Source organism: Camelus bactrianus, chromosome 12, assembly GCF_048773025.1.
Source record: "Camelus bactrianus isolate YW-2024 breed Bactrian camel chromosome 12, ASM4877302v1, whole genome shotgun sequence".
In the NCBI taxonomy this organism is placed as follows: domain Eukaryota; kingdom Metazoa; phylum Chordata; class Mammalia; order Artiodactyla; family Camelidae; genus Camelus; species Camelus bactrianus.
The window spans coordinates 6,944,805-6,969,315 of record NC_133550.1 but is presented as its reverse complement, the minus strand read 5'-3'; the positions used below and the strand labels follow the sequence as shown (position 1 = coordinate 6,969,315).

At 52.6% G+C, this 24,511-nt stretch overlaps 3 protein-coding genes across 4 annotated transcripts; 2 read left to right on the top strand and 1 right to left on the bottom strand.

Moving 5' to 3' along the window:
• Positions 1 to 6,852, top strand: TAC3 (tachykinin precursor 3). Of its 2 annotated transcripts, none has more exons than XM_010946277.3 (7): positions 1 to 148; positions 726 to 844; positions 3,203 to 3,311; positions 3,444 to 3,473; positions 3,952 to 4,005; positions 4,393 to 4,467; positions 6,576 to 6,852. In XM_010946277.3, exons 2-6 carry the CDS (start codon positions 731 to 733, stop codon positions 4,464 to 4,466), a joined length of 381 nt encoding a protein of 126 aa, XP_010944579.2. In that variant the 5' UTR covers positions 1 to 148; positions 726 to 730; the 3' UTR covers position 4,467; positions 6,576 to 6,852. The 2 variants fall into 2 exon arrangements, with proteins under 2 accessions (XP_010944579.2, XP_074232017.1); XM_074375916.1 differs by having other exon boundaries at positions 6,487 to 6,852.
• A 5,502-nt stretch (positions 6,853 to 12,354) lies between these two features.
• ZBTB39 (zinc finger and BTB domain containing 39) lies at positions 12,355 to 20,112 on the top strand. The gene is made up of 2 exons (XM_074374570.1): positions 12,355 to 12,515; positions 14,027 to 20,112. The coding sequence occupies exon 2, from the start codon at positions 14,071 to 14,073 to the stop codon at positions 16,204 to 16,206; it is 2,136 nt and encodes a 711-aa protein (XP_074230671.1). The 5' UTR covers positions 12,355 to 12,515; positions 14,027 to 14,070; the 3' UTR covers positions 16,207 to 20,112.
• A 1,899-nt stretch (positions 20,113 to 22,011) lies between these two features.
• On the bottom strand, positions 22,012 to 24,309 carry ACKR5 (atypical chemokine receptor 5). The gene is made up of 2 exons (XM_010946275.3): positions 24,174 to 24,309; positions 22,012 to 23,794 (listed from the first exon to the last, which is right to left on the bottom strand). Exon 2 carries the CDS (start codon positions 23,667 to 23,669, stop codon positions 22,467 to 22,469), a length of 1,203 nt encoding a protein of 400 aa, XP_010944577.3. The 5' UTR covers positions 23,670 to 23,794; positions 24,174 to 24,309; the 3' UTR covers positions 22,012 to 22,466.
• Between the last annotated feature and the right edge of the window lie 202 nt (positions 24,310 to 24,511).

The window sequence follows — 24,511 nt, the reverse complement described above, 5'->3', positions numbered from 1 at the left end:
GAGTGGCTGCCACATTTCCAGAGCCCCTCCACTCCCTGTTTCTCTCTTCACGGCAGCACCAGCAGCGTGTGCGGGGAGCGGGCAGTGCCCCGGGCCGGCTCCCCGATCCTGCTAGACCATCTGCCCTGGGCTCAGAGCTGCTCCACAGGTAGGCACGGGCGGGAGCATGCTGGATGGACTGGAGCTGGCACCAAAGGACAGGGGCAGAGTCAGGAGGGAATAAAGGAGGGAGGGATAAAGGTGGCAGCCTTTGATCGGGGAGCAAGGCACTGGGAAGGTGAGCAGAAAGAGTGGATAGGGGTTGGAGTAATGTTTGGAACCTGTGGGTACAGACTGATTCTTCCAATATTAGAAAGTTTTTGCCCAAGTCTTGGGGTTACCTAGGACTGGAAAACAGCATCAAGGCTCCCTCCTCAAGCTGACTAAGGAAACAGACCCATGCACGCCCTCTAAATCTATCGTCTTCCCTGGGAGCCGAGGGCTCCCGCACCACCGCACCGTCGCTCATTGCCAGGTGCATGTCCTGGGGAAACACGTGATGGGGGGCAGGGGAACTGAGCCCCTCCTGCTCAGAGACTCTCCCAGACCACAGCTTGGATGGAAGAGCTGGGGGCTGGGGAAGCAGGGTCAAGCCAGGCTGCTGGTCGTGAATGTCCCCTGCGTTTGCCCATGTGTTGTGTTCTTCTCTTCCCCGCCTTCCCTGTCCTGTCCCTCTGCCCTCCTAGGCACCATGCGGAGCACCCTGCTGTTTGCAGTCATCCTGGCCCTCAGCTTGGCTTGGAGTTTTGGGGCTGTCTGTGAGGAGTCCCAGGAGCAGGTGGTGCCCGGTGGGGGCCACAGCAAGGTAAGGCACCCCCTCCAGCTGTGCCCGCCCTGGCAGAGTACTGGACACCACCGTGGGAGCCGCACTCTGCCTGTCCCACAGCTGTAGGGAGGAAGAGGGGGCGGGCCGACAGGAGTCACCTGTATTATCCATCGGAGGGTTGGATTACCCTGCCTCTCTGGTGGCCTCGTGTTCTCACTGTCTCCAGGTTTGTTTGTCAGTGTCTCTGTCCCTCTGTGTGTCTTTAACACCTTGTACGGGACCTACTAATAGGTCGTTTGGTCAATTGATTGTCTGGTGACTCGGTGACTGGATGGTACTGTGAGGGACAGGCTGGCGTGGTCTCAGGTTCTCTATGGTCCAGCCCAGGTTCTGTCCCTTTGCACGGGGGACAGATCCTCCCCGCTCCCCGGATGGCATGAAACAGTCAGAATTTCTCTCCCAAATGGTCACTTGTGTGCTGTTTTACCTATCGGTTATGTATATTATTTTGTTTTTAAAATTAAAATAATTTCCTCATCCCCTGCTCATCCACCCCCAATAACCTCAGGTGCTCCCAAGATCCCAGCCCCTTCTTCTCTCCTCTCCCGTGTCCTCCTCTGGCCTCTGCTTAGTCAGGATAGGGAAAAAACACAAAACAGGCCCCAATTTCCAAAGTTCCTCTAAGAAAAAGAATAGGAGTTGTCAGGGTAGGGGTACCAGGGGAGAGCAGGGAGGAAGTCTTTTCAAGGTTTTGAAATGACAGCAATTACATCGCTACAAATGCTTTTAAGATGATTACAGGTGGAACTTATTACAAATTCAGTGTGTGAAGTCTGCCTCTCCAGCTCAAATCGTTCAGCATCTCATCACAGGAGGTGCACAGGCAGAGTACTTGAACAATTTGTGGGAGTGGCTGCGTGGGAAGCCGTGTGCTGGGCAAGGAGAGAGGTCACCAGCCTTTGTCCAGCTTGTGGGGTGTCCCAGGGCACGAGAGGCTGGCAGCGTTGTGGGTAGCAGCAGTTGCACCAGGTCCAAAAGACCAGGACCAGTTCAAAAACCAAACAAAGTGTGCCAAGCGTGGGCTGGACACTGTGTTCAGAGCCCAAGGTTCCAGCTGGAGATAGTCGGAATATCTGGGTCTCTTCCTCTGAGACAAACTTGCCTCAAGACCTTGTTCCTCGTGGTCAGTTAAAAAGAGAGATTGCTGTCCTGCCCTTTCTTGCTGCAGGTCCGTGAGCATGAGGGCAGTTGGGATGAGACGAGGGTTGGATGTACGTACGAGGGCAGCCAGGTTGGCATGTGTTGGGGTGAGCCCTGTATAAATGTGCACCTGTGTGTGCTCAGCAGACCAAGGGCCCCAGGGCTCTGGAGAGAGAGGCACCGCTGAGATTCAAGGTGAAAACCTCCCAGCGTGATCACTGTCATTGTCTCTCTGCAGCCGCAAATAACTGGGTGTGTGGTCTGTGCCCACGTTGCTAAAAAAATCGAGATGATTAAGAGCCCCTGCTTGGCAGCAGGTCTAGAATGGGGTTCAGTTGTGGAGGAGAAGAAGTTTCATTCTGATGAGCATGCTGCCTCCCTGAAATTCTAAATCCAGGGGAGACAGGGGAGATGGAGAGAAAACCAGAGGCAGAAGCTGATGGAGACGAGCGAGCAAGAAGCGATGGGAAGTGCAGGGAGAGGAACAACCAGAGACACAGTGCAGAGTGGGGGATTTCAGGATTGCCGGTGTGCTTGCCCCCCACCTGTCCCCAGGTATGTGACTCAGTCGTGGAGCACAGACCGAAGGACACTTGCTCTGGCTAATGAGCCTTCATGTGAGTGGAGGAATTCATGGCTCACTTACTTAATGGGGCAACCACATCCTTGGTCAAACCACTTCCTGATGTACCAGGGAGAAAAGAACCAGGGGCCTTCTCACTGAGACGTGGCAGGAGCTGGGAGAGGGCCCCAAGGGACCCTCTGAGCTTGGGAGATAGCATGACCAGCACCCCGGTTTTCCCGGAGCCATCCCGGCTTGAGCACTGCAAGCTCCCCATACCTGGGCAAACTGGGACAGTTGGGGCGCCCAATGTTCTCCCTTTTCCAGTGCTTCTCAAAACTTGCTACGCATATGGATCACCTGGGGGCCTGGTTAAGATGCAGATTTTGTCTCGGTAGGTCTGGGGGAGGACTGAGATCATGTATTTCTAACAAGCTCCCAGCGTGGATGCTGCTGGTCCATGGACCACACTTGAGAGCCCACTTCTCTTCTAGTGTAAACCCAAGGAAACACTGAAAGAAACAGGATGTCAGCTTTAGCTGTGGTGGGCTCAAGGAGAGGCTGCTTCTTGTGGGGAAAGAGTGAGTGGACTGGGTGTGAGCCTCCCCTCAGCCCTCTTGGCCTCTCTCCCCTAGAAGGACGCAAGCCTGCACCAGCTGCCCCCGTCCTTGCTCCGGAGACTCGCTGACAGCCGCTTAGTCTCCCTGAACGGATTGCTTGGAGTGCTGAGCCGGGCTGGCACGGGTAGGAAGCAGCCCCAGGGAGGGGGGCGTGTGGGGCAGGGTTCTGAAGATTAAATAGGATGGGGAGACCCTTTTGGGTGGGGAGGAGGCTGGAGATGGCTTAGGGAACAATTGCTTGTTCTTGTTCTCACAGGTCCTAAGGAATCACCACTTCCCCAGAAACGTGAGTAGCCTCTTCTCCCTCCCCGTCTCTGCTGACTGCTTGCCCAGAGCTCCTCAGGCAGGGCGCCCAGAGACTATTTCGGCTGGCCCACACAGCATGCTCGCTGCAGCTGCTCAGCCAGCCTTCCCTCACCGCAAGAGGCCACTGGGAGCTGGGAGGAAGCAGGTGTGAGGGGCGCGGTGGGGTCTCCCTCCGCTGGCAGGTTATCGGGAAGCAAGAGGACCTCTTGGTGGCTGTGATGATTCTAAGCCAGGCACCTGCTGGTTGAGAGAATTTTAGAGAATTCTTGAAATGTGGGTGAGGGAGAGATAGGTGAAGAGGCTGCGCTTAGGGGATAGCCTGCTAACTGTGGGGAGTGAAGCTGTGATGAGATAAAGAAACAGAGACCAGAATCCAATGCAGACGTCTTGACACATGCCTGGGGAAATGTATCGGCCCCGGAACATCGCTGTTGACAGTGCTGGCCCTATTTCTGCAGGTGACATGCACGACTTCTTTGTGGGACTGATGGGCAAGAGGAACGTCCAGCCAGGTAGGCGCGTGCGGCAGAGCGGGGGAAGGGTCAGGGCACTGGCAGAGATAAGGCAGCAGTCAGCTGCCTCATGTTTGTCACCAGAGGGAAAGACAGGATTTTTCTTAGCCACAGTGAAGGTTCCTTGGCCCCTTCTACCCAGTCAGCTCGGACCCACAGTCCAGCTCTTCCTGGGAGCAGAGTAGGGAGACCTTTATATGATGGTCCTGCTGCAGCTGGGAAGGGGCGGGGAGGCTCTGCTTCCTCTCCATCTCGCAACCAGAGCATTCCTCTTCTTCCCGACTCTGTCTTCCAAAGCCGTCCTGCATAGCAGCCCTTTGCTGTTGGGTCAGGGTGAAGGCCATATTCAGAAAAATCCCTCCTAACTACACCATTTACTTCACCCAGACACTCCCATTGATGTGAACCAAGAGAATGTCCCCAGCTTTGGCACCTTCAAGTATCCCCCCAGTGCGGAATGAGGTATGAACTGTTGGTCAGGGAGAAGATAGGGACGGTGTTGGGGGGGGTGGTGGGGGGAGATTGCCAGAGGAGCATTTCCTCTGATGCTATAGGCATTAATGCTCGTAATTAATGCCCTAAATACACTACCAGTGCCCGACACTTAGAGGCGCGTGCTTGTCTGAGAGCGCGCACGCACGCACACACATCTCTTTCTCATCCCTCTCCCCTGTCTCATGGACTCCGGCTTCCTCTTGAGCAGAAGGAGGGAGTGCTGGGAAATGGGAAGGGAGGGGTTTCCCCTGGGCTTCTCTGCTGGGCACCTTTTGTTGTTTGAACTCCATACTCTTGTGATCCATGCAAAAGAGGGAGAGATCATCATCTGATAATTACAGATACCGTGTCTCATCCACAGGTGAAGCATTTTGCTTCCCAGGCAGGCTGAAAACGTTCAGATCACTCAGAATCTCAGGTTACTGGGTCTAGTGTGTAGTTCTTTGCAAGGGTGATTTAGGAAGAAATGCAAGGAACTCTGAAATCTAAGGGGGCATAGCTGGAAACCATATCTTAATTGCTCTATGCAGCATAATGGGTGAGAGCATGGCCTCTGTTCAAATCCTGGATCTGCCACTCACCAGCTGAGTCCCCTTAGCCAGGTTACACAACCTTTCTGTGCCTCAATTTCCTTATCTGAAAAATGGGGGTGATATGATTATCTTGTGGGGTTGTGTTTTTGAGCGTAGGTAAAGTGTTCTGAATAGTGCCCAGCATGCAGCGCTGTGTGTTGGCCTTAATAGGATTGCTGCAGTCTGGGAGGTGTGGGGAACGGCCGGGGGCTGACCTTGGGGGCTCTGGTCTGTCTGCCTGGAGCTTCCTGGGCTGGACCCTGGGCCAGAATGGGCTGACAGCTCTCTTACTTGGTATGCCAATGTGAGAGTCCCCGGGGAAGTGTCTTGTCAAAACATGGAAATTTCCGCCTCGACACCATCTTCCCACACACAGCAATAGCAGTTCAACTGGTGGCTTTCTTTGCACCAGCTTCCAAAGAAAGAAGGTGTTGGGGGAGAAAAGGAGAGGGATCAGGGAGCCTCAGTCATCCCAGAGTCTCCTGCCCCCTCCCTGAGACCCTGTTACTCACACTCATTGGTCTCAAAGGAGACTCAAGGACCGGGAGCTGGCTCTCGATGAAACTGCCTGTGCCTGATCCGGGGGCCCAGAGACTAGGTCTGGCCCCCCATTCAGCGCTGGGTGAGAGGGCACAAAGAGCCATAATAACCGTAACTCGCTGATTACATGGTACTTTCTGTATCATTTTGCTCTCATCAGATTGTTATTTCAGTCCTGCCGATGGCCAGATAATTATATAGGCAGCCATATCTGGATGACATGCTCTCCCCAACGTTATGCATCAGCCATAAAGATAATTACAGTGCAATTTTGCCATAGTATTTTATACAAATGGCAGAAACAAGAGCATTGCGGAAATCTACTTTTAATGCTTTCCGGCGGATCTAGGCTCTTTCAGAGGGACCAGGCCCATAATTGCAGCCTTCATAATCTCACCACTAACAGAGCATTCTCAACCCATTTGGTGCCTGGAAGAATAGACACAAGGCCCCTGGGGCTGGCACTTAAATAAGATTAGATGAAATAGATCAACAAAGATCACTGTGCCATCTTATTTCATTCATGTGAAACTCCTGAAAAAGGAAGTGATCCCTGCCTGTCCTTCCTCTGGGAGGTTTCTGGAAAGAGGAAGAGGGACTAGGTGAGGCTGGGGGACCACTGACACCTGGGAGCATTGGACGGGGTTGTGTGTATGCTTGGCTCACAGGGACGCCAGGAATATAGGAACTTTGCCACTGCAACTTGCTGCCTGGGCCCCACAGGGCATGCCCACGGTGTTTGTAAGTGTCATGATAAACACGGCAGCTGGGAAGGGGCAAGCACCTGCGGCTAGGAGAGTTCAGTCTTCTAGTCCAAAGGCTGCAGAGATAGCTGAGGGTTAAGACTTCCATTCTGTCTACTTCTCCTTCACAGATGCCCCTCCCTCTGTCCCTGCTTCCCCAGTGGGTGGTTGGTGGGAATTTTACAGGACAGAGACGTGATTTCATTTTCTGGGTCCTCAGCACTCCACTTCTGGACCCCTGGGCTGCATCGTGAAGACACCTGTCGCCCTGTCCTCATCCCCAGGCGCATGTGCTCCCTTCTCTTCCCCATCCTTGTAACACTCTAGTGCTTCGACTCCTTCCCCGTCCCCCTACCCCATCGGCTGTAGAAACTGTCTAGTGAGCATCCCCAGTTCCTGCAGGTGTTGGCTATAGATCCTCTGAAGTTTCTGTAGTGTCCTAAAAATATGACATCTCTCTCTACTCCTCAACAATAAAGGATTTTTATGTACTATGACCTAGAGTGACTATTTGGTTGGTGGGTGAGTTTTTCTCTTCCTTGACTCTTCCAGCTACATCACACACATGCATATATATGATACACACATGTATCATATATAAATGGAAGTATCTTTATTTTGTACACATACTGATTTTCCCAACAGTGCCTTACTCATTGCTTCATACAATTAATATCATAAGATTTATTCAGTGATTGAAAGAAGAAATGAATTTGGAAGATGTTCCTCAGAGGCTTTCACAAACCAGCTTCAGATATAGAAAAAAACCCAGATATTCTGAATGGCTTGTCTGTATTTCCAGCCTGGGAGACATCCATCCCTGAATCTAACTCTATTTAGAGACAGGAGGTGGCGATCAAGGCTGTGCGACGACCCAGCCTCAGAAGAGGATTCATCTAAAGCACTGAATCATTTTTCTGCCCCCAAGTGTTGAGCACGGGTCCTGCAGCAGGTTGTGGGGATGAGGCTGTGATCCATACACAGAGTTTACAGCCTAGCAGGGCTGTGGACAAGCAAACAACACTCGGTCCTGCTAGGATAGGGCATGGACAGGAAAGTTACCGCAGTGGCCAAGACAGAGGAGAGCAGATATCTTCAGTGTTAACTGGCCACCTTCGTTATTATAAAGGGGAAGCATTTATTTCCGACTCTTCCGTAGTGCAACTGTTGCCAGCCCCTGTAATGCTTGTCTAGTGTATGTACAGCAGTTAAATGAGTGTGTGGGGGTGTCTTTTATTAATCTGACGTGCCAACAGCCCATTGATCCCAAGGGGGTTTCTGTACCCTAATGGAACAGCCTGGGAAATCCTCAGGCTCCCAAGGCCATGCCCCTGAACCGCCCTGGTAACAAAGTTGACACAGCCTCCCAAGGCTGTGTAAAGACAGGGCTGTGGAGCCAGAGGCCACTTCCTGCAGGTCCTTCACCCCAGTGAAAGTTCTCTCTTTCCAGAACCTGACTGGGGCAACTTTGGACCCACAGCTGTAGGGTTGGGGAAGGGGAGGAGGAAGGGCTCACCTCAGATGCCTGGTGTCAGGTTTATTGCTAGAGGTCAAAGAATGCTCTCTCCCCAAATTCTCAAGCCTTTTTCCAGTGAGTCATCTTGTTGACTTTTCAAAATCATCTATCTAGAGGGCTGAAGATTGGGGTAAATTTGCAGAGTCTGGGGAATGTATTTGAGACATGAAGGCTTCATGCTGTGGTTCTGCTCAGACTTGGGAGTACACGTGCGCTGAGATGACACAAGTGCTGTGGCAAGTAGGAGCATTTATGCAGAAAGGTTGCTCTCTGGTGGGACTGATGAAAATTGCAGTACTGGGGATTCCAGGAAAAATGAAGACAAACTTAAAATCAGATTCCAACTTTTGTGCCTGGAGAATGAGTGAAGGAATCCCAAGCTTCCTCTTCCTGCTGTAAAGAGGCTGATGCCTAAGGGGACTTTCAAAAAGACCTTGGCTGGAGGGGAGGGTATAGCTCAGTGGTAGAGTGCATGCTTAGCATGCACGAGGTCCTGGGTTCAAACCCCAGTACCTCCATTAAAAAAGCAATTTAAAAAAAACCAATAAACCTAATTACCTTCCCCCAAAGAAATAAGTAAGGAAAAAACAGACCCTGGCTAAATTCCTGGCCCTCCTCCATTTAGCTTTGTGTCTGTGTGTCATTGTGATGGCATGGTGATAGACTTTAAAGACTTCAGTATTAAAGATTCTAGACCCAATTCAGTATATGTGGAGGGGGAGGGTTTCCCACACCACCAAGCAATGCTCCAATATTATCTACCCAGAGATAGTATCAGATTTCACAGAGCTCAGTCCTACAAGACCCACTCCCAAACCCAACCCCTTCAGATGCCTATCTTAAGCCCAGGTTATTAACTGTTCTTCTGATCCACCAACTACAAATTGGAGGTTCCCAAAGTCCTATCCTTGAGTTCCATTAATCTGCTATTGTTGTTCATGGGACTCAGGAAACTCATTCACTCACTAGATCACCAGTTTATTACAATATAATATAACAGGAAGGCCAGATGGAAGAGATGCATGGGGAAACGGATGCGAGAGTCGCGGCGCGTCCATGCCCTCTCTGAGCACGCCACTCACCTCTCACTGAATCTCTATGGTTTCACCAATCTGCAAGCTCTCCAAACCCACTTCTTTTAGGTTTTTATGGAAGCTTCATTACATAGGTATGATTGATTAAATCATCAACCATTTGTAATTGATTCAACCTCTAGCCCCCTCTTCCCTCTCTGGAGGGCAGGGGTTTGAGACTGAATGTTTCAACCCTCTAATCAAAAGTCCTCCTAGCAGCCAGCCGCCCACCTTTAGGTGCGTCCGCAAGGCATTCATCAACATAACAACAGACGTCTCTATGGCTCTCATTACTTAGGAAATTCCAAAATTTTTAGGAGGTCTGTGCTAGAAACAGGGATAAAGACCAAATATATATTTCTTATTATAAATTGCAATATCACAAGTATCAACATTACACACTTTAATCTACACCTTTAGAGGGGTGTTAGCATGTGAAGTACATTTACCGGGATCAACATTCTAGAGACGGTTAAGGCAGTTGGTTAGAAAGATTCAACAGGCCCAAGACACCTGCAAGTCTTGCAGCCTGATGTCTCAGAGTCATGCCGGAGGTTTGGAGTCTATTGGCTGTGTTAAAAAAGAAATAGGCCCGTAATGGAGTCACTTGTGCTAAGCCCCATGTTAGCAACCAAGATTTAATGCCTGACCTAATGGCAGTTTCAGCCTCTCCTAGGAACGTGACCTTTAACCAGGCAATATGGAATTACCACAAGGAAGGTGATCTTGCCTGAAGTAATCCACTCTGTTAAAAAACAAAATTCAGCTGAGTAAATTTGAAGTTCTCATTGGCTTTATTCAATGACCCATGAATCAGGCAGCATTCCACCTAGCAAATAGAAAGGAGTTCCAAACAGCTGCAGAAAAGGAAAGGTTTTTTAAGAGCAGAAAGGGAGTGGGGCAAGGAAGTCATGGACAGGAGGACGGGTTATTTCCTTTGCGGGGAGGCAGCTGTCTATGAGGTGGCTAGGTAATTCCATATTGACTGGTTAAAAGTCACATTCTTCAGAGAGGCTGAAACTGCAATCAAGTCTTGGTTTGATGACATGGACCTTAGCATAAGTGACTCTATTTTGGGTCTGTTTCTTTTTTAACAACTCTTTGCTAGAAACTTCCTTTTCCTGCCCCCTTTTCCGTATAAAACACCTCTATTTTGTAGAGCTCTTCAGAGCTCCTTTCTACTTGCTAGATGGGACACTCCCATTACTGAATTGTTGAGTAAAGTCAATTAGATCTTCAAATTTACTCGGTTGGATTTTCTTTTTTTTTAAACAGAGTTGGCATCAGCAGTAGGACTGAAGGAGACTTCTGATGGCTTCAGGGACAGTGAGTAACATAGTTATGGTCCCTGCAAACGCTTTTGGGTTCTCTGTCTTTCTTGCTGTTTCTGAGGGCCATGAGTAAGTTCTCAGTTTATATATATATATGTGTGTGTATATTTTATTGAAATATGCTTGGTTTACAATGTGTTAGTTTCTGGTGCACAGCACAGTGATTCAGTTATATATATATACACACACACACACATATATATATCTACCGTTTCATATTCTTTTTCATTTTAGGCTATTACATCATCTCGGTTTTGAGCTCCACTCTCTTTATGTCATCTCCTGATCTAAGTGGCTTTCCAGTTTGGGGCAGTCAGCTTGAGCTAGCAGACGATTCCATCTAGAACCCAAGCCCCCAGCCCGTGGTCCAGACCATAATTCCCCCATTTGAGTAGAAAACCCCAGCACTCGGGTCTGTCCCCAGATTCCACACTGGGAACTGCTGGTGGCAGCTGCGTTTCTTCATTTTTTTTGGAACCAGTCCTCAGATACCATTATTTTAGGTCTGTTGGTTCAGTCCTTTTTCCAGTCCCAAGTTCCACGGGAATTGTTGGTGGGACACACAGTGACTTTTCTTGGCCAAGCTGCAGTAATATATCTTGGTTACTGCGCGTGTGTTAAGCTGCACGTGTTCGTTTGTCTCATTTAGTGCAGACAAAGGCTGCTATTGTTAATGGGAATCTTGGGAGCTAGAAAGTTGCAAAAATTGTTGGAGTTGTTGCCTGGCTGCCTTCTAACATCTGGCAATGGACAGGATGAGATAGGAGACACAGACACAGAAGGGTCCTAGAGCCTGAGATGTTCCTACGTGTTGGAGGAGAGAGAGCTGGGATGACAAGGACTTCATATGGACCAGAAATGTGTGGACTTCCAATGTCTTAGGTGGCGGTGGTGTGGCAGGCAGGGCAGGTGGTCTTGGTTTGATGACAATTCTTGGGCAGGAGCGTTTGGAAGATTTGGAGGGTAACTGGTGCACTAAAGGAGAAGGCCAGGTGGAAGCAGGGCAGTGGGGCTCTTGAAAGAGGGAAGCAGGGGAGGAAAAATAATTTTCCCTCTACCCTTCTAGGTTCTGGGCTGAATAAATAATAAAAGACAGATTGACAGGAAAAAAAGAAACGGAGGTTTAATCACATGTATACTTCCTGTCTACATGGGAGGTACCCAGGAAAACTAAGAGTTCCTAGACATTTAGTTATCTTTCAGGTACAGAGAGGGAGACACTTACAAATGGAGATTTCGCTTACAAATGTAAATATCTCTAACAAAAGGATAATTTCTCAGTTTTCGGAGCTTCTCTGCTGTCTGCTGCTTCTTGAAAAGAATCCTTATGTCAAAGAGGCACATTTGGGGATGTCAAGTTCTGCTCCCCTCCAAGAGGGGGGACCAGCTGCTGGAAGCAGGCCTGGGCAGCCAAGGTGCGGTGGCACACAGCGGGATAATGTGAATTCCTTCATTTGGCCACCTAGCTGGAAGGGGAGGCCACAGTGAACTTTCAGAGAGTGGTCCACCATGGTCCCAGCTCTCAAGTATTTATTCATTCAGTTGTTCATTCATTCAAACGGGCTTTATTAATTACCTGTCATATGGACCAGAAATGTGTGGTAAGTGCGGGGATGCAGTAATGTGCAGAACCACAGACCCCTGCCTTCAGGAAGCTCTCTGCCTAGTGGCGGAGCTATAAATTAGTCAATAATGTTACAACTTTTTGTAAAACTACAACAGCAGATGTTTTGAGAGTAAACTTCTGGGAATATGAGACGTAGAATATAGGAGGAGATTTAAGCTTAGGGGATGGGGTTTTCACTTCTCCAGGTACCAGGGCGAGGAGGAAGTGGTCTCCGCCGGGTGGATCGCCGCTTCAGAAAAGCCAGGCCTGGGGGATGGGGTCGGAAACATTCCCGCAGCTGCTCCCGAGGGCCGGCCCGAGGGTTGGTGGCCTCTGCCCTCCGGCCTCGCGCCCGGTCCCGCCGTTGTTGGGGGGTGGGGTGGGGGGCGCTGCCTCCTCCCCGGCGGCTGGGGGCGCTGCGCCCGAGCGGCGGGGGGCGCTGCCTCCTCCGGGACGGCGGGGGGCGCTGCGGGCCGGGCGGCGGGAGCGGCCCGGGCCGGCGCGGCGAGCAGCGCGGCGGATGGAGAGTCTGGCCGCGGCTGGCGGCGCCGCCTCCTCGTCGGGCCGGGCACGGCGGGCCGGGGCCTTTGTGTGAGGCGGCGGCGGCGATGGTGCTCGGGCCCCGCGGAGCCGGGTAAGCGCGGCCGGGCCGAGGGCTGCCCTGGCCGAGGCCGGACCCCCGTCCCGGCCTTTCTCTCGCCCTCGCTGGGCTCCACCCTGCCCGCTCCCCTCGCCCGGACCCGTCCTCTCCCGCCGCGCGCCGCCCCCGGCCGGCCCCGCCGCCGATCCCTTCGCCCCCTGTCCGACCCCGCGCCCCGCCGCGTCGCCCCCCACCCGCCGCCCGAGGTCGCCCCGCTGTTTGGGAGGCACCGAGGTACTTGGTGCTCCCCAGATGGAGTGCCCCAGCCCCACTGAACTCCCTTCCTCCCGGATTCGACCCTCCAGAGGGGAGACTGCGGCGCCACGGGGTTGTTGGGGTGCCTTCTCGGAAGTTCCGAATCCGTCCCCTACCGCTCCCCGCCCAGGCTTCCCGGCGCCCCGACCTGCTGACCGTTGATGTGTGACCACCAGGGCCCGGGAGATGCTTGGCTGGTACCCAACAATGCCCAGAAGCTTCCTGGGCCCCAGAGAAAGTTGGGAGTTAATCGAACGTGATAAGGTGCAGAAAGAGGCTGTGTTGCACAGGGCGAGTCGTGAGACTGAAGGAGAAGCCAGCTAGCTTGTCCCCCTTCGTCGTGCAGGACTCGAAAAGGGGGAAAAAGTGGAACTGAGCAAGCCTGTAGGAGTTACCTGTGTAATCAAGATCAAGTAAATCTCTTAGTTCTGGTCAAATAAGCGTAATTCCTGAAAAGGGTGGGAAAAAGAAGGGAAGCGTATTTGTCATATTAAATACCACAGTTGTGTTCTGCTTTGCTTTACTTCTTTGGGTTCTGAGTGTTTTTACTTCATTCACAGCACACAGAGAATGTGATAGAGCAGTCTCTAAATAGCTCTGGGCTATGGGGAGACAAGAGGGCAGGCAGGTAGCATGGGTAGAGAGAGATGGGGACTCAAGAATGAGGAAGAGACTTATTTAGGGACTGAAAGAACATAGCAATGGTAGGAAGCTAAAGGACAGAGCACCCTTTCCCTTTCCCCAGCAGCCAGTGGCGCTTTGATAATTGTGTTCTAGTGTGTGTGTGGCATTTGGCATCATAAGGGAAGAGAATATATGCAATGAGATAGGAAAGCGTGTATTCAGGAGGAAATTAGGAAATTACTGAGAAAAATTTGAGCCAGTTGCTCTGGTTAAGAAGTGTAAGATTTTGTCTGAGAGGATGCTTCTGGCTTGGCTTTAAGACACTAGCTTCTGTCTAACCAGGCCTACAGACTCTCTTACTGACTCTTAAAGACCAAGCTGACGGTTTTTTCCCCAATACTTTTGGATTTTGTCGTGACTACTCTGGGAATGTGCAGGGAGTGAGGTCACTGTCCCGTCACTTTTGCTGTCCTTGCCCCCAGCAGAATGGAGCAGGTGTTTGTCCATTCACTGCTGCTCCCCACGCAGAGCTTGGAAACACGCAGACTGGTGGCATTTCCTCCTGTGGATCTCCTCACCTGCGGGGATGTGTTTGGCCATCCACCTTTTCCTTTTGCTGTCCACAGATTAACCGTGCTGATAAGGAGGCAACATCATAGGAGCTGCTAAGATGGGCATGAGGATCAAACTGCAAAGCACCAACCACCCCAACAACCTGCTGAAGGAACTCAACAAGTGCCGGCTCTCGGAGACCATGTGCGATGTCACCATCGTGGTGGGGAGCCGCTCCTTCCCGGCCCACAAAGCCGTGCTAGCCTGTGCGGCTGGCTACTTCCAGAACCTCTTCCTGAACACTGGGCTCGATGCTGCCAGGACCTATGTGGTGGACTTCATCACCCCCGCCAACTTTGAGAAGATTCTGAGCTTTGTTTACACGTCAGAGCTCTTCACGGACCTGATCAACGTTGGGGTCATCTACGAGGTCGCTGAGCGTCTGGGTATGGAGGATCTCCTCCGGGCCTGTCACTCCACTTTTCCTGACCTGGAGACCACTGCCGTGGCCAAGCCGCTGACCAGCACCACTGAGAGCCACTCTGGTACCCTGAGTTGTAGCTCAGCAGAACCCACCCATCCCCTTGGAGAACTCCGGGGTGGTGGGGAGCACTTTGTTCCTGATAGAAACTATGTGTTGCCTGGTGATGCTGGAGGAAGCTATAAAGAGGAAGAGAGAAACGTTACCAGTGACACTAACCATAGCCTGCCTCTGCCGCAGCAGCCACTGCCGCCAAAGACAGAAGACCACGATGCCCCTGCTCCTTTCACGTCTGTCCCCAGTATGGTGACCCAGCCAGTCCTGGGCACTGTCAGCATGGGCATCCAAACCAGCACAAGCTCCTGCCAGCCATACAAAGTCCAGAGCAATGGAGACTTCAGTAAAAACAGCTTCTTTACCCCTGACAATGCAATAGATATTACCACTGGGACCAACTCCTGTCTGAGCAATAGCGACCACTCCAAAGACCCCAGCTTTGGGCAGATGGAAGAGCTCCAGCTGGAGGACCTGGGGGACGACGACTTGCAGTTTGAAGACCCCACCGAGGAGATAGGCACAGCTGAGGAGGTGATTGAATTGAGTGACGACAGCGAGGACGAGCTGACTTTCGGAGAGAATGACAACCGAGAGAGTAAGGCCATGCCCTGCCAAGTGTGCAAGAAAATTCTAGAGCCCAACATTCAGCTCATCCGCCAGCATGCTCGGGACCACGTGGACCTGCTGACCGGCAACTGCAAGGTCTGCGAGACACACTTCCAGGACCGTAACTCCCGGGTGACCCATGTTCTGTCCCACATCGGTATTTTCCTCTTCTCCTGCGACATGTGTGAAACTAAGTTCTTTACCCAGTGGCAGCTGACCCTCCACCGACGGGATGGGATATTTGAGAACAACATCATCGTCCACCCCAGCGACCCTCTGCCTGGGAAGCTGGGTCTGTTTGCAGGAGCGGCCTCTGCAGAGTTGAAATGTGCTGCCTGTGGTAAGGCATTGGCCAGAGATTTCCACGTGGTCCGGGGCCACATCCTTGACCACCTGAACCTGAAGGGCCAGGCCTGCAGTATCTGTGACCAGCGCCACCTCAACCTCTGCAGCCTCATGTGGCACACACTCTCCCATCTCGGCATCTCGGTCTTCTCCTGCTCCGTCTGTGCAAACAGCTTTGTGGACTGGCATCTCCTGGAGAAGCACATGGCTGTGCACCAAAGCCTGGAAGACGCCCTCTTCCGCTGCCACTTGTGCAGCCAGAGCTTCAAGTCGGAGGCTGCCTATCGCTACCACGTGAGCCAGCACAAATGCAACAGTGGCCTTGATGCACGGCCTGGTTTTGGGCTACAGCACCCAGCTCTCCAGAAGCGGAAGCTGCCAGCAGAAGAGTTCCTGAGTGAGGAGTTGGCACTGCAGGGCCAACCCGGGAATAGCAAGTATAGCTGCAAGGTGTGTGGCAAAAGATTTGCCCACACAAGTGAGTTCAACTACCACCGGCGGATCCACACGGGCGAGAAGCCGTACCAGTGTAAGGTGTGCCACAAGTTCTTCCGAGGCCGCTCGACCATCAAGTGCCACCTGAAGACGCACTCGGGGGCCCTCATGTATCGCTGCACGGTCTGTGGCCACTACAGCTCCACGCTTAACCTCATGAGCAAGCACGTCGGCGTGCACAAAGGCAGCCTCCCGCCTGACTTCACCATCGAGCAGACCTTCATGTACATTATCCATTCCAAAGAGGCCGAGAAGAACCCGGACAGCTGACTGGGTCCCCGCAGAGCCAGGGGGCGCTCCCAGGCAGCAGCCAGGACGTTAGTTTTCTGATGGCTGTTGGTCCTTCCCGAGCCGAAGTTACGGTTTTGCCTTGCTAGGAGTCCTGTTCTGTCCTGTGTTTAAAGGAGAAAAAAGAAGAAATAGCACATGAACACTGTTACTGTTTTTGAGAAGCAACGGCCCTATCATGTTTACCTCCTTACCTGTTCCTGCCCATGCAGGGCTGTGTTTTTGATTCTTTTGAGGCTGGTTTTGGGATCTCGTCAGGCAGTTGGTATCAAGTAGATCCCCTTCCCCAGCCTCCTAAGTTTTAGTTTACTGATAGGTTTTATGCTGCTAAGAATCCAACCAACAGCCTCACTGAATAGAAGAGGTGGAGAGAGGTCTTCACGGTGGGTGTTACTGCCAGACCTCCGACCGGGACAACCAGCTATGAGAGGGATTTTGGGAGTGTGGTCATTCAGGAAAGCCTAGTCAGCAGAGCAGCTCACCTCCGGCTCCAGTCGCAGCCCTCAGCAGGGAAAAGGTGTCAGGGATGGAGGGACCTGCTTGTTCCATGGCTCTGATCTGCTGATTGGATAGTGAGGTCTCTTGGCAGCTAGATCCCAACTGGGGGGACAAAGCTTTCCATTTAGGTCAGAAAGCTTTGGGATGAATCCTTGCCAGCCAGAAGAGGTGTCCTGCAGTGCTGCCGGAAGTGGCAGTCTGGATGGACAGGAAGGGAGGTTTCTCTTTTCTCCTCAATTCCAAAGAAACGTGATTTTATGGAGCGATGGCCCAGGACGTCAGGCCTTCCCTGTGGGGCAGAGAGGACAGGGAGCCACTTTGATGTAGTCATCTGTCATCCGGCCACCTCCATCAACCGTGAGTTTCCTGGGGGAGAGGTGGGGATGTCTGACAGCAGCAGCCTTGCCTTAATTTACATCCAGTCTCCCACCTCGAATTGTGTTTGGCCTATAGTGTAGATGAGAAGACCCCGTGAAGTGGTGGAGTGGTGGACTGTGAGCCCTTCAGGACTAAAGGGACCCGAGTAACTAGTGGTGTGTAGCAGGATGTGCGTTCTGTCTGCCCCAGTCGGGTAACCTGTTGTTTACTTTGTGCTAACTGGGCCAGAGCTTTGGCAGCTCACCTTTGTCCTGCTGGAATTTATCCTCATCTGTCATCGCATCGCCACCAGGGGGCACTAGTTGCTGACAGCTGCTTCAAGCCCTCCCTGGGTGGCTGGGCAACGGGTCTTGCCCAGTCCAGGGGTGCTGGTTGGGTCTATTCTTAGTTGCCTTTTGAGGGGGTCTTGCCCAAAGAAGGCTTGAGGGAGAGGGCCCTCGGATCTCGCATACTCACAAGGCAGCACCTCAGTAACCCATACTACCTCACCTGCTCAGGCGAGCTCTGGGAGTCCCTGGCCTCAGCCCTGACGCTGCCCAGGTGGGACTCAGCAGCACCCGGGCTGTTTCACAAGCAAGTGGTTTTAATTGACTCACAAAGCCTTTTTTGAACATAATATTTATTTATTTTTGGTTTTATATACATATTACCCAGCATCTCTTTTGGATAAGAGACTTCAGGAAAATGAGCTGCTCCCAGTAGGTAGCCCTATTCCAGGAGACAGTCCTGGTCAGAGATTTGGGAAACAGTGGCTAGAACTAGGGGAGAACAGGTCACACCTTTAAACAAGCAAATTCTTTTCTTTCTCTCCAGGCAGTCTTGCAGAATAAACCCAGGGAACCCTTTAGATAATGGCGTAAGGTCTAGAAAGTTGAGGTTTGTTAAATCCCTAAGCCTTTCATCCCCCTTCCGTCCTGTGATTGAGTAGATTGGGGATGGGTGAGGGGATCAAGCCACGTAAAGGACCTTTTTGCATATTTTCTCATCCTTCCTAAACTTAGGAGGCTGGCTGGGACAAACAGGCAAACCAAAGCTCTGTCCTTGTTGAACCTGCTGCCTCTCTCCCCAGCCCTCGATTGATAAAGCCTCCAGGTTGGAGTGCAGGCACTCTGGTGAGGTGACCCTTGCACGATGGGACTTGTGCAAGTGGCCACTTCCACTATCTGAAGCCAACTTGTTAAGTGTTCCCTTGGGACATTCTTGCTGGGAAAGCAGTGCTGAGACTTACCATCCCTGACTGCCTGCTTCCTTCTTCCCACACTGACCATTAGAAGTTTAAGAAAGAAAGTGTATAAAAGACTACAGGCAAGTATCTGCTAAGTGTTTGCAGCCAGAGCAGTTTCTCCCAGATTGTTGGTGAGGACCAAGTTTCGAATGGCAGGATTTGGGGCACTTACTGGAACCCAACCACGGAGCCGAGACTGGATCGGTGTGCTGGAGAAGCCCTTTTCCTTAACAGAGGGCGTCGTGGATGCTGGGTAGTCTGTGTACTTAACCTGAAACTGTGAAGTTTTCCCTTTTTGCCAGTAAACCAAAAAACAAATCCTTGAAGCTTTGCCCCTAAAACACTAAAAAACTGCACCCCCTGATCCTCCTGAGGCCCAGTGGTTGACCAGGGTGGCCCGGTTGGTTGCAGTCAGACATGTAGCAGGGTCAGTAGCTCATGAGGCTCATTGACCAAACCCCATTCCCCTGTGCGTCCCCTGTATTCACACCTCAACCCTCCTTTTGCAGTCGTGTTTGCTGCCTCTGCCTCCAGCTCACCCTTTTCTGCACTGCTTTATTTGAAACACTATATTATGGCTTATGGCAAAGGGCATTCAAGGATACCTGGTAGAAGGTATTCATATTTTGAGTTTTAAGTTTTTTCAGCCTTCTGCTCATTGGGTTTTGTTGCCCTCTCTGCCCTGGAGCCCAGGTTAGCGCTGTCTCCTGTGCTGTTCTGAGGTTCTGTCTGCCCTTTGAATGTCTTCTCTGCTCCTTCTCCTCCCCTCTTCTTGTTCTGTACTCAGGACCAGCTGCATGATTTGCAGAGCCCTTTGTTTAGAAATTACCTAGAGCATTAAAGCAAGCAAGCACGAGGCCATTCCCAACTTTTCCCTAAGGGAAGAGGGTGATACTTTAATGGCACACTAAATGACAGAGGCTGCTGTGCCCAGAGGAAGTGCCAGTGTCCTGGCACTCCTCTGACCCACTGATGGCTCACTGATGCCACGGTGCCCGCTGGCAAGCTCTGCTGTACCCTGGTATTTGTTCCTAAATTTTAAGACCCCGTGGAGTGTCTATAGTTCATGGCTAGTTGGGAAGAAAGGAGGTGGGGGTGGGGGCCAGGAAATGGGTAAAAATTCTTTTCGACTTTCCTCTGATCTGTCAGCACCCTTTTATCTCTTGGACAGCCTTTGTCTTTAATACCTTCTCCCCAGTCAGGTTTTGCTGCTGATGTTTTCTTCCTCTTCTGGCTGCCTGCTGTGCCCTCCTGTTCCCCAGACTACTCAACTTTGGAAGTGAATTTAAATTCCTTCGTAGATGGACACTGATTTTGTTGGCATGGAAGTGGGCCATGTGGAGAAATATGCCCCTCTGGGAGTCCCCACATATCCTTTTCCCGAAATCGTGCACTGGATGAATTAGGAAGCAGGGCACACAGCGTTCGTTTCAATGTGATCGCTCATCATAAACTTAACATCAGGACGAAAAGGAAACTTTTGATTTGGATGTTTCTTTTAACACCCTTCCCCCGTCCAGTCCACCCTCCCTGCCCCTCTACTAGCTCAAGTCTCTTAACGAATCCGAGAAGAGTTGTTGACGTCTAACTCCTTCCATTAAATTAATAAGTACTGACCTCCTAATATTTAAGTGTTTACTATCTATTGCTGTAAAGTTTTGTATATTTTGTAAACTTTTTTTCCCAAATAGTAGATGTCTAAAATCGTTGTACATCTGATTCTTTTATATTCCATTGTTCGGCACAAAGTGTGGTTTTTATTTAGAATAAAAAAAGGAAATTTGAAATGGGAGTGCTTTTCCTATTTACTGTGATCATGCTCATCCCTTCAGAGTTCAGAGTACCCGGGCCATCACCCTTTCAGTAGAGTGTTCTGCTCAGCAGATGCCAGAATTCTTTCAGGTAGCACATTTTCCTTTCCTGTAGCTAGAATTCCCCGGCATTAATTTGTCCTGTTTTTAGTGGGGCAGTGGGAAATTAATTCAATGACCCGACCTTTTCAGAGGGAACATCCCTGAGAGGAATCTTCTGTTGGCTCAGAGAGAGCAGTGGGGCTCTGCTGATGTCTGGTTGGACCAGAGATTTGGCCACAAATTTGTCTGGTTGGTGCCATCTGTTTCGCCGTGACATGGTGTATCAGAGTGGAGAGGGGGCGGAGGTCTGGCATGGTTTCATGAGGTTGATAACAACTGTCCCCCCACAGAAGGGAGACAGACCTCTAGAAGGTAGGGCGTGACGTGGTCCATTTGGTCTCAGAGCACATTGCCTGGGCCTGGCCCCCCATCAGTGCCCCGCAAACGCTGAGGGTGGCCTTGCTCAGCATGCTGGTTCTCTCAGCCCCGGGAAGTACCCATGCTGCCAGGGCACTGGTTGCCAGAGTGAAATCTGGGGGAAGAGAAGTTGTAGGGAAAATGGCCTCTGAGGTAACCTGGGGTGTGATATGTGCCGCTGGGTTTCCTTCAGGGAGTTTCTGGAGCCCAAGTCAGAGGAGGCAGTGATGTGGGCATTGACTTGCTTGGTTTTCATGTGGACACAAGGGAGGAAAGTCCAGTACATTTTCTGCATTGTTAGGTTAAGTTCTTGCTCTAGCCCCACATCACTGTCCTGATTGAAACAGCCTTCAGCTCTATACCACTGAGTAGCTGTTTGTAGCTTAAGACCCTTTCTCAGGTTTGGGCCCAGTGAGCAGTAGACATGGATTTTTTCTCGGTGCTCCCGACAAACGGGCACATAGTGTTGGAGCACATGTTTAATGCATCTGGTGAACAGTTTCAGATTTCTGAGAGCAGAGGAGACCGCACACCAGGTCAGCGAGCAGCTAATCCAAGTTAAACATTCCAGACATACTGAGCACTTGAGCAGGACAGAGGGTCTCAGAGACCGTGTCCACCAGCCCTTCACTCTCCACAGGCAGGATGGAGAGACCGAGGACTCAGAACAGGTGGGCTGGGACCTACTCTCAGGCCTTACTGGAGTCAGAGCACTTCACAGACATGGTCCTAGTTCCCCAAACTGATAGATGAGCCTTTTGCAGAAGACCTGCGTGTTAGCAAGAGGACTTACTTTCCTGTCTGTAGGACAAGTGTTAATGGAAGTGAGTTGTTGGACAGGAAAATTATGAGACTTGTCCAGGAAGAAAGAAGTCTGTGGGTGAGAACTGACTTAGAAGAATGCCAGAACTCTGTCCTGTGACAGGATTAGAAGATGTCTCCTTCGCTACCCTGTGCACAGGACAAAGGCTGACAGATGGAGCACCGGCAGTGCCTGCTGCTGCCTGTCCCAAAGTCTGCTCCCAGAATGGATGTTCCTTGATGTTTTCCTCTGACCTGGAGAGACAGGGAGGGACGAGGGGTAGAGGTCTGGAAATGTCCTAGACTCAGAGCTGGGGGGAGGTGGGCTCTGAGGAGTGTGGACTCTGGGGCAGCTCCTCTGCTCTAGTGGGAGGGGGGTCGCGGAGAGCATCGGCAAGGAAATGGAGCCGCTTCCTGGATGGTGGTGGTGAGGGTGGAGAATCCTCGTGCTGACCCAGCTGCAGGGTGCCTGTCTCAGACACTGACCTCGGCTTTACCCACCTCTGCCGGCCCCGCCCCTCCATCTATCACCGCAGGGAGGATGCACTGCTAGGAAACGCCTCCTGAGGCCTCCTGGTTCCTTGGCCTCTGGCCTCTTGTCACCACAGCCTGCATGGTGTGCCGGGAGGTCGACAAGCACGAACACGAAAGCAAAGCTGCCTGGGGTTCCTGCAGAGTGCACTCTTTCCGGCCAGGGTGATTTCTGAAATGAGTGCGTCTGCTTTCTGCTGAGCATCTCTTCAGCCTCAGCTCCCCTCCTAGTCCCAGCTGGCAGGGCAGGTTTTTTCAGAGACCCAGAGTCGTGGCTGTCTCTAATCTTTATTTCACCCTTTCCCCTGCGTGTCTCCCTTAGACACCAGGACCAGGTCAAATATCACAACACAAGGACCTGCTCCCTATCCCTCCCTGTCCCCTCTCCCCATCCCCAACTCCCCACCTCCCCACCTCAGTATTTTAAGATATACCCAGAATCGGCCATGAGTGCTCTGACCCTCTCCCGTGCTCCCCCAAAGTCTCTCACCTCCTCTTCCAGCTTTCTGCTTCGCTGGTGGAGGAGACTGGAATCCTCCTCAACTGGCTATGAGAGACTGAGGAGCGGAGGTGGGTGGGGTATTTGGTGCCTGGAAGTTCAGGCTCGGGTGGAGGTGAGGGCCCGCTGCAGGGGGATGGATGCCTTCCTTGGTGATGATGATGGAATGCTGGGTGGAGGAGGAGGAGGAGGAGGAGGAGGAGGCACGTCTGCCCTCCCTGGCCTGGGCCTTGGGAAGGTAATGGACCACAGCTTTCAGCAGCCGATCCTGGAAGCCCGGGCTGAGAAAGTTGTAAAGGATGGGGTTGACGACGCAGTGGAGCATGGAGAAGCAGTCGATGATGTCGTAGAAGAAGTAGAGCAGGTGGGCCAGGTAGCAGTGGAGGGAGATGTGGGTCCCGTGCAGTGTGATCAGCAGCAGGGTCACATGGTAGGGCAGCCAGCAGATGGCGAAGACGGCTATGTAGGCACACAACAGCAGGCAGTGGCGCCGGCCCTCGGGCCGCCCCGCCCGCCGCAGGCGGCAGGCCGTCAGCACGTTGAAGACGGCAATGAGAGGGAAGGGCAGCAGGAAGCCCAGGATGGTGGTGGACAGGGACACCACCAGCGCCCACGTGCTGTACGTTTCGAAAGGCGCCACGAAGAGGCACATGGGCTCAAAGCCGTCCACCAGCCGGATGTGGACCACCTCGGGCAGCGGGACGAGGGCCGAGAGGACCCAGACGGCCGCGCACACGGCCCGCCGCCCGCGGTGCTGGTGGCGCTGCCAGGAGGGCGAGGCGCCGGTGAGCGTGACGTAGCGGTCGACGCTGAGGCACACCAGGAAGAAGACGCTGCTGTACATGCTGACGAAGTAGCAGTAGTGGGCGAAGCGGCAGGAGAAGCTGCCCCAGAGCCAGGTGTAGTCCAGCGTGACCTCCAGCATCCACACGGGCAGGGACAGCACGGTGCCCAGGTCGGCGGCCGCCATGTTGAGGACGTAGAGGCGCAGCAGCCCCGCGCGGCCCGCGCGGCGCCAGTGCACGCAGATCACCAGCAGGTTCTCCACCAGCCCGACCACGAACACGGCCAGGTAGAGCACGAAGAGCGCCACCCGCTTGGTGTTCTCGCTGAGCTCCACGTGGCACTCGGGCAGCGTGTGGTTGAAGAAGTAGAGCAGCTCCGTCCAGTTGTGGATCTCTCCCGGCTCGCTGGCCGGCCCCGCCGGGGGCCCCTGGGAGGGGCCGGGCCCCGCGGCCGACATGCGGGCCGGCAGGCGCCTCGCGGGGCGGGGGAGGGCTGCGAGGGAAAAGAGACCTCGGCGGCAGCCCCGTGTGCCCGAGGTCGCGGGCCGCAGGGACCAGGAGACTCTGGGTGAAGATTCTGGGTCTGGGGAGGCAAGAAAGGAGAGTGCACAGCTGACCACAGGCTTTGACCCAAGAGCGCAAATATGTTGTTAAGAGGTCTTGGTGGCAGGAGAGACCAGAACTGTTTGTGCCCGACCGCTTTCTTCCCAGCCCCGGCCAGCCCCACCCTCCTCCAGTCCAGGTGGGCTCAGTCCCTGCTTCTCTCCCGGCACATCACCCCTTGGCCCTTTTACGTGGGTCTTCCTTAGGGCTCTCGCTCTGTCTTGCTATTTGGACCACGTATGGGGACACACATCCCCCCACCCTGGCTCCAGTTCCTCCCTGGGAACAACTGTGATCATGCAAGGAAGCCAATTTCTCCGAGCCCCACTCCCTTCTTCCTGAGAGGGGGCAACACTCACCTGAGTTTCCGTGTCGGGAGCACTTCAGTCCTACAGGCTGGCAGGTCTGGAGTGCTGGGGAGCTGTGAGGAGGCTGGAGGGCCGTGGCTGCGGGGCTGGCTTTGCTGCGGGCTCAGGGCTGTCCTTCTCATCCAGGAAGCAGTATCACTGGCTGAGGCTCTGTGAGAGAGGGTCAGGATTTTTCCTGCCTTCCCCCAATCCAGTTAGAGGGGAAGTCACAGCCAAAGTTCCAGTATGCCAGTGACAGGGAGGAGTCAGGCTGCAAGCATTAAAATCCAGAGTCCTCACTAGCTGTGTGAATTTACCTCTTTAAGCCTCAGTTCTCTCCTCTGCAAAAT

Coding starts and splice junctions, on each gene's coding strand:
- ACKR5 (XM_010946275.3), bottom strand. CDS start 23,669: ATGTCGGCCGCGGGGCCCGGCCCCTCCCAGGGGCCCCCGGCGGGGCCG.
- TAC3 (XM_010946277.3), top strand. CDS start 731: ATGCGGAGCACCCTGCTGTTTGCAGTCATCCTGGCCCTCAGCTTGGCT. Junction 3,312..3,443: donor GCTGAGCCGGGCTGGCACGG/GTAGGAAGCAGC, acceptor TTGTTCTCACAG/GTCCTAAGGAATCACCACTT. Junction 3,474..3,951: donor ATCACCACTTCCCCAGAAAC/GTGAGTAGCCTC, acceptor CTATTTCTGCAG/GTGACATGCACGACTTCTTT.
- ZBTB39 (XM_074374570.1), top strand. CDS start 14,071: ATGGGCATGAGGATCAAACTGCAAAGCACCAACCACCCCAACAACCTG.